The sequence below is a fragment of the Lytechinus variegatus genome, chromosome 15, assembly GCF_018143015.1.
Source record: "Lytechinus variegatus isolate NC3 chromosome 15, Lvar_3.0, whole genome shotgun sequence".
Taxonomy (NCBI): domain Eukaryota; kingdom Metazoa; phylum Echinodermata; class Echinoidea; order Temnopleuroida; family Toxopneustidae; genus Lytechinus; species Lytechinus variegatus.
The window spans coordinates 21,651,729-21,660,761 of NC_054754.1; the positions used below are offsets into that span (position 1 = coordinate 21,651,729).

At 34.7% G+C, this 9,033-nt stretch overlaps 1 protein-coding gene across 1 annotated transcript; it reads right to left on the reverse strand.

Annotated features, from left to right (window-relative positions):
• Positions 1–653: 653 nt before the first annotated feature.
• Positions 654–8,799, reverse strand: LOC121429079. Its single transcript, XM_041625983.1, has 5 exons — positions 8,658–8,799; positions 2,910–2,983; positions 2,523–2,630; positions 1,073–1,198; positions 654–710 (listed from the first exon to the last, which is right to left on the reverse strand). The coding sequence occupies exons 2-5, from the start codon at positions 2,964–2,966 to the stop codon at positions 654–656; spliced, it is 348 nt and encodes a 115-aa protein (XP_041481917.1). The 5' UTR covers positions 2,967–2,983; positions 8,658–8,799.
• Between the last annotated feature and the right edge of the window lie 234 nt (positions 8,800–9,033).

The following is a 9,033-nucleotide window of genomic DNA, read 5'->3' on the forward strand; positions in this document are numbered from 1 at the left end:
ATGTTATTTTAACACCTCAGGGTGTGATCCTCCATTAACACCAATTGGTGTCAGTTTTAACACCACAGTTTTTACAGTGTTGATTCTAGTATTTCATTAGATATTACATCAAAATATAATTCAATTCTGGTGCCCCTTTCATTAAGATAATGCAGCCCCTGATAAAAAATACACCATCCAAAAATGTTCACATTACCGTACATACTATGCTGTTTTGTGGATCCCCGTATTTCATTAGATATGACATCTAGATATAATTGAAGTTAGGTGCCCCTCCAATTAAGATCATGCAGCCCCTGATAAAAATCACCAAATAAAAAAACACCACCAAAATGCAATGCTTTTAAATTTAGAGGCATGATTATTATTACTATTTTTTTGGGGAAAAAAAACGTGGTAAAACACAGCACAAGGATTAGTAAAGTATTTCAGGCATCTATTTCAGAAAATTCTGATAAGCATTTTGGAAAGTAGAGGAGTGTCTTTCCATTCACCCCACCCCCTCCAAGGTAATTATGATCCGTGATCACTCCTCTGGCAATCCCAGAGAAACTTGCCTCCCTTCATCCGATCGATTGTTCTTACCATTCACTCTACCCCCCCCCCCCCTACTGGCCCCTCCCCTTCCTCTCCAAGCTAATAATGATCCGTGATCACTCCTCTGGCAATCCCAGAGAAACATGGCTTCCGCCATCAGATCGCAGTGGTCCCTATAATAATTGAGAAATTAGACAAATATTTGGGTAAATATATAATAAGATTTATGCAATGCAGTACAAGTGACAGCATATTTTCATTACCAGTGTGTATAATTTGTCATGAAATATCATCGAATTGACTATTATATAGAGGACCAAATATCTATCAATTTTTCCACAAAATAATCTCGAAAATTGAGGTTTATAACATTCTTTGGACAAAGTGTCACATGCATATTTACATGGACTTGTATATGTCCACGCTAACGCTGGCTAAAATTGGCTAACCCCATTCCCAAAACACACACATACACGCCGTGGAGAAGAAGACAGGGATGGGGCGCTAATAGAAGAAATAAGCGTTGTATACTTACAATTTCAGACATTATATCGTCATCGTGTGTCTCCGACCCCGAAGTTTCGGGAGCAGTGTCTAGTCCTACTCCGATGTTTCTTTCGTCCTGAGGCTGTACACCGATTGTCAAGACCTCTTTTTCTTCCTTTAGAAGTGTGGAGGAATTACAAAATAAATGGTGAAGTGGAGAGAAAAGTATTTCATAGTGAGAAAAGGTCGCATTTACTTACTTATTTTCTTTCTCCCTTCATTTAGCCTTGAAAACGGATGAAATGAGAGAAGTGATAAGGCCTATAGTTGATCGCTTCTGACAGTCTTTTTATTTGTTTGTTTGTTTTTGCTTTTTTTTTTGCTGATAAACGCAAAGCTGGTACATAATCAATTACATGGCGATCATTTTACTTCGAAATTCATCAGGCTCAGTGGCTAACCTAGACGAGAGAGGATTCTCGGGTCTTTTAGAAATCAAATTTGATACAACACTCTTAAAAATATTGGGTAAAAATGCTCCATGATGGTAATTATGTATCCAACCAACATTGGGCATTTCTTTTGGGCATTATTATTTATCCAGAGTGATGAAATTTTGCTCATTCTTAAGTAATTTCTGCTTATTTTTTAACCTTACTGGACAATATGCTTCCTGCATTCGGTAAAATACCGCCCAAAATTGGTTTGATACATAACTACCCTCGTGCTGGTTAAAATTTTGCCCAATATTTTTTACAGTGAATGCGAATGGCAGAACGGGGATTCGAACCCACAACTTTATGATGCTCTAACCACTAGACCACACGACCCGTTAATGTCATGACAAAATTTAGCACAAAGAGGATTTATGCTCATTAAGGTTTGCATACGAGGAGTGAATGATTTAAAATGAATATGAAAATTCATTCTGTGCAGCACTTGTCTGACTATGTGAGTTGGTCAAAGTCTTAGAACGGCACATAGAGGGCAGCATTCGCATTTATCAATTTTGTACTTCAAGTTTTGAAGTACAAAGTAAAGCAAAACTTCAAGTTTTACTTACATGTACATATACATATTTAACAAGGATTTACATATAATTTTTACAAGAAAGATATGACGACTTGTATATTATACATATTTTGAACTTCAACAAGAACGATATGATTTGTATATTATATATAGATATATATTTGTTTTTGCATTAATATGTCTTATTTATTGAAGGAAACCTTCGATAACAAGCTTTGCTTTCCAGAAGGTTCCTATTTCATTTCAAAATGTTATATTATCTTTTGCTTTACTTTGTAACTTTGTTAAAATTTTGGAATGAATAAATTCGTTATCAATCAATCAATCAATCAATCAATCATCCATAGCTTTATTCATATTGCTTGATTTGCTCAAATTTGCATCATTATACTGTATGACATTATTTGTTTAAAGAATATTTTGAATAATATCACAGTGAATTTTACAATTTTTATTGATATACTCACTTTGATTTTCAGCACGATTTCTACTTCATTTTTATCAATGGAGCAGGAGAATTTGGTCTGGCGAGTTGAATAAATTTCAAGACGAAAACCTTGGACCTGTATCGATATCTAACAAAATAAAAACGAAGAAAAAACTGAAACTAAAAATAAAAATATAAAGACTGATAAAATACAAACTGATAGAGACCATAATCCCACATGAAAACAAAAGCAAATGAACATCATTTTCAGTGAATTACTACCAGATTAGATTTAAGCTTATGAAAATATCTCCAAACCAGTTTGCCCAAAATGACTTTTAACAACTAAATATATCTGGTATACCAATACTTTATATCACTGCCGTATACTCTCTCATTGCCTGATTAAACAGTACTATTTTCTTACCTTATTTTCGGCGTTGTCTCTGTCACTTGGGTATGTTTCACAATGCTGAGTTGCCATTTCTTTTGATACTCGTTCTAGAAGCAAAAATATATTGCAAAATAGATACGCTTAAAATGACTAGTTAATAGGGTCAGCTGGGTGCAACTGTCATTCTAGTCGTATTCTAACATTTCTCGTCGTATTTTACTTGGATTGTGTTTCTAACTAGAATATAATTATGTCAGAAATGTGACTATCAGTGATTGCCATATGAGTTGCACCCATCTGACTTCTGGGGAGCGTTTTGTTTGTATGTCTGAGTTATATTATATACTTTGTGATATCATGGATATGGAAATAAATGAAATGAAATGAAAGGACTTGTCAGACGTTTTTTCCGACAAGTCCTATTTTACCCGACAGTTACAGTACTATAGTAACAGTGCCTCTCAGCCGAATGAGAATCAAGAAAAGATGTCAGACCTGACAACTTTTCAGACAAAAATTTTGATGAAACGGTCCCCTTGTCTAGCAGGGGCGTCGATCCATTTTTCAGATTGGGGGGGCAAAATCATGAATCAATTTTCCAAAGGCGCTTGATCACACAAACACACACATATGCCTATATATGTGTACATTTATATATATATATACACACACACACACATATTTATATATATATATATACATACATATCTCACCACATGCCAGCAGATTAATGCGAGCGCGAAGCGCGAGCTGAAAATTTTGATATTTCGATCTGAAAAAAAAAATGAGTTTAATGGACGTTTTTAATAAAGAACAAGATATATATATCCAACAAAAGATTATTGCAAATCGAAGTGGGAGTTCTTTTGAGGTTTAGAACTGAAAACGGGACCATATTCACCTATTTAATCATGGAAAGTATGGGTTTTTTGTTACAAAAATGATGCGAGCGCGAAGCGCGAGCTGAAATTTTTTGATATTCCAAACTGAAAAGTGGACATTTTGAGCACGATTTTAGACAAAGAACGAGTTTTGTATCTCAATCTCGCTTGCTGATTTCTGTGTAACATTACAATCTTATTTTATTTTTAGCACATGCGGAATTATTGGGGGGGCAAAATGATATGTTTGCCCCCCCAATATTTTCATTGGTGGGGCGATCGCCCCCCTGCCCCCCCCCCCATAATCGACGCCTCTGTTGTCTAGTCAATTTTACTGAAGAGTGATGAGGTGACATTTCTTTGCATGAAATGGAGAAAAAAATGTTTCCTTCAATGGGGTTCTTTATTCTCGCGCTCCAAAATAAATACATGATAAAATATCAAATGAATCGTAAAAATACTTTTCTGCCATATAATCATGATTTGTCCTGACAAATTTATTATCTTTCTTCTCACCACATCGTAGGTAAATTTCTACTAAACGTTTTTTGTTTTTGTTTTAAAGAGTTATTAATTAGCCATCCAACCAGTTACACCGTGTAATATTGTTATACCAGTTTTATTTTCTTGCCGATTTGTCTCTTCTCCAATCTTTCCTAATTTGCATAAAGAAATAAACAAAAAGTTAGTCTAACAATAATTACAAACTCCATCAATGGATCCCGCGATTTGATTTTTCTCTTTTGCCGAATCAGAGTCGATGGGGCGAATCATTTATAAATTGTATCGCATTTGATTTTTCATTGTTACGAGGGTAAACGATGATCAAAGTCCATTTCAATACACCAGCGGAAGAAATTGTGCTGCATACAACGCAGTTCTGTAATACATACTGTATATACATGTATTATAATCATAACGGGAGCATTTCCGCTGCAAGCAAATTGTTGATAAAATATAATGTACAATTTCCTCATGTATTGGAGTCATCATACATTGGAATAAAATCAATATGAAGGTAATATGATGTGTTTTGTTTTAGTATACATTTTGTAGATTATTATCAAATGATTTCGCCTTAATATATCTGGTTATGTTGATAATAAAATGGTTACATTCAGTCGTCTTCCCCTTACAATCTCACTGTGATTTGCATGGTAATAATTTTCATTGTACTGTAAATAGATTACATAGACCAAGTGAACAATCATGAATTCATGGACTTGACTAACTGAACGAATGCATCTCCATCAAAACAAAAATTACAATCGCAATCATAATACATATATTTCAAAGGAAATTGTTCTTTATTGAAGAAAATTTCATTAATCGCATACACCCTGCATGTTTTAGCAGTGGTGTATTGAGTAGCACATTTTTCTTTTTTGGGGAGGAGGGGCAAGACATGGCGTATGATGCAAAATCTCTCTCTCTAAAAAAACAACAACTGCGAGAGGGCGAAGCGAGAGAGAAAAAAAACGTTAACACTTTTTAATACAAAAATCAAAGTTTGTGATGTTTGTGATAGATTTTATGATAAAAAATTAATACAGAAGATGGCCCCTATTGGTTTCTCTTCCTTTCCATTTCTCCATTTTACCCCTTCGTTGTGTATCTTTTTTTTTGGGGGGCGACGCCCCTCATTATGAATTCAAATCTGTTATTCTAAACACTTATTGAAACTGTTAAAACAACAAAATGTGTTGTATAAACTTAAACAAGGTTTTGTTTGTACTCTGTATACTAAAGGCACTCTATATTGAGACAAAAGAAACTATCTTCATGCACGACTAGCAAGTTTACAATTAGCAGACCATGGTTTGATATTCTTTTTTTATTAAGTGTTGGTTTTTCTTTTAGAGTGGTGCGTATGAGAAGTAGACCACCGTTCTTACGCTCAATTACTATTCCAATACATCAGCACATTTCCTTTCGCGAAAAAAATATCGCAATGATCACCGTTCAAAAACTTTTTTTCGTCGCCTCTTCGTTCTAATTCGTTTCTTCTTTTCTTCATGTATGTGAATTCGGTTGACACGCTGCACGCTCGGACGCACGCATCGAAGTCCGTATTAGCCCCCACATAGATGTACTATAATAATAGAGATCTGATGCAATCTATGATTATAATGGGGGGGGGGGGGCTACATGACTATATGATTCACCCCTACCATGCCTATTCGCACTAAGCGCGCAAGAGTCGGTCGGTCAGCAGTGTACATCATGTACATCGCCAGTTTACAGAGGCCATCGTTGTCACCAAATTCTTAAACAGTTTGCATAGTTCCGAAGACCGTCTTTTTCACGATTAGTCAGTCTCAATGCTGGCTCCCTGTTTAGTTTTTTTTTTGCCCGCAACGTATACCTACCAATTGTGGGGCCAAGCCCCCGGCCTGGCTACCATCTTCATGTATTATGACTAGCGACCCTTCGCTGAATTATGACTAGTTGTTTTTCTTTTTCCTATCATGACTTTTGGACAGGTCAGTATGACTATAGCATCTGGACTCCGAGGATAGAAGGAGATCCAGAGTATTTTTTTTCATCTATTTTCTGTCCGAACCGAGAGAGTGAAGCGAACGAATCCATTTACCTGTTTTCTTTTGAACTCTGTCTCTTTTTCTTCAACCCTTTCTACTCTTTTTTTCCAATCTGCATGCTCTTTCATTATTTGCCATAAAATTTTTCTTCTTTCTACATTGAAATTGAAGAGTTGACAATTCGTTGTAATAACTATGGCAAGAAAATCTACGTAATGTTTGAAAGGAGACGTTAATTTCAACCAGTATTCGTTATAAAAACTGAACAAGAAAGTTCCATTTTCACTGTAGATATTTTGCACCGGCTACCCCTCTCCCCATCCCACGTATGAGAAAACAAAAATCGTGAAGTTGCCGTGACCAAGTGGTTATATCGCCTGACAAAACATAAAACATTCAGGATTCGAATCCTTGTCATTGCACCTACATGCACTTCTTTTCTATTATACAAGAAAAAAGACCCCAAATGTTTAGTGTATATATTATTGACACATAAAATTGGTGCACGAAATTTTTAGATAATAAACATATACAACATTTTATATTTCGCTTAATCTTTTTATTCTAACATGTCTACATGATCTAAGCGGTGAATTTTTTATAACCCCTAGCACAGCTACTATTAGCACGACCGCTCGAGCGTTCAAGGAATTTCTACCTACCTGGCACCCTTTTACTACACTTGGGTGGAGAGAGACAAATGCAGATAAACGCCTTGCCAAAGGACGAGAGTACCGCGGCTTGATTCGAACCCGGACCTTTTGGTTCAAAGTCCAGAGACTTATCCACAACACCCTTTTGCGGGGTTTTTAATATTGTCAAATTTTTAATGATCGATTACAATCATATGAATAATCAATAAACCGTTAGGTTGATTTATATTGTAACATGCACAATGGCTTGCATAATTAAAAATGAACGAATTTAATGAATACTATTATGAAACGAAATACTATTCTTCAAGCACTCTCTTGAATCTATTGGAAAAATACATAAGAGGATTAAAAAAAATCAATTTTTCTATATAAATAATTAACCTTTGAAAATGCCTCATTATATCTACATATTCAATAGTGCGCGGATGTTCAAATCGGTGAAAAAGAAACTATAAATCTGATAATGAATTAAGTTATAAAGAGATAATTTTGTGTGAATCTCTCTAAAATTTACAGGCCTACGTCTTTATTTCGCACGTATAAATATCTTTTAAAGGGGAATCCAACCCAAATAAAAACTTGCTTTTATAAGAAAAAGAAAAATCAGACAAGTTGATAGGTGAAAGTTTGATCAATATTGGAGAAACAACAAAAAAATATGAATTTTTAAATGTTGTAAATATTGGTAATCACTATACCCATGGAGACTTCAAATTTGCGGCATATGGGATGTCAAAGTGATGTAAGGCAAGGACTACTCTTCCATGTACTCCAATACATATTACGGCTAAAATGTCATTTATCCAAAAAGTTTTATTTTAAATTGTATTTTTCGCTCATGAGGACATAAAACAATATACTGCCTGGATTATAATTAGATTACTGCCCCAGGGGAATGGGTACTTAGGAGAAAACCACAAATCCCTGATAATAAAGTACATGGCCTATGGGAAAGTGGTCCTTGCCCCTTGTCATAATTTACTTACCCAGTTGCCAATTTGAAATCTACATTCTATTAGTGATCTCAATTTTAAAGCAGCTATAACTTTCTTATTGCTTGTCCGATTTCTTTCAAACTTTCGCCATTCTATTTAATTTATTTTTCGCCTTCCCAACACAACATTTTATGGCCAAGGCTGGATTCCCCTTTAACAAATAAAATTTCAGGATTATGATTAAGTTTTCTATATAATTTTTTCTGATCTCTCTGAGTTAGATTCTTCAACAACTTTCTTTTTTTTTATTCATAGGCGTACGGCAAAATGAAATTGACCTTGACTTTTCAACAAATATTAATTCGACAAAAGAGCAATATTTCCTTGACAACTGGCAACCATGAAGTATCTATGACATATATTCAAAACCAAAAAATAAAAGGTTTTGAGTGATCGGTGTCATTTGAATGTCAGCACAAATTAATTATGAAGAGAAACGATTATGAAAGAAGCGTTAATTATCGCAATTATTTCGTAATTAGGATCATGATTATACCATAATTAAAATGCAAATTTTCTAAAATATTTCAAAAATGCACCACTGAAAGAAACAGTTTACAATTATTTTCTAGTTTCATATGAAATTTGAAAATCAGAAAATTAGAGCCCTTGCATATTTAGGCTACTAATGCTTATTGCTAAAATTTCTTTGGTGAAATTATATCTCGCATTTGTGATTAAAAAAATAACTGAAGTAAGGCCTACTTACTTTTTTGGAAAGTTGAAGATGAGTCGTTCCGTACCAAGATGGACTGTGAAATAGATGTGAGAAGATAAATTGAAAAAAAGGGTTAAAAAACTACATGAAGCTCTCTCCCAGCGCAAAGCAAAATGAGGTAAACACAATTGTAATTTACCAAAAGAGTGAGAGTAGTAGCCTGTGCGGAGTCGGAAAACATTGCGTGGTCGCCACGACGAGTGGAAAGTATGAAGCGGTGTCGTGAACTTCCAAGGTAAATAGAATCACTGTAGTATATATAGCAGACCCAAAGATATATGCAACTTGTGCTGGTTAATACTGTTATGACAAAGTAAATCGATAAAATAAGGAAAATAATATTAGTTTGGAATAGTTTTTCTTTTCA

Coding starts and splice junctions, on each gene's coding strand:
- LOC121429079 (XM_041625983.1), bottom strand. CDS start 2,966: ATGGCAACTCAGCATTGTGAAACATACCCAAGTGACAGAGACAACGCC. Junction 1,199..2,522: donor AAATCGTGCTGAAAATCAAA/GTGAGTATATCA, acceptor ACACTTCTAAAG/GAAGAAAAAGAGGTCTTGAC. Junction 711..1,072: donor ACGATATAATGTCTGAAATT/GTAAGTATACAA, acceptor CAATTATTATAG/GGACCACTGCGATCTGATGG.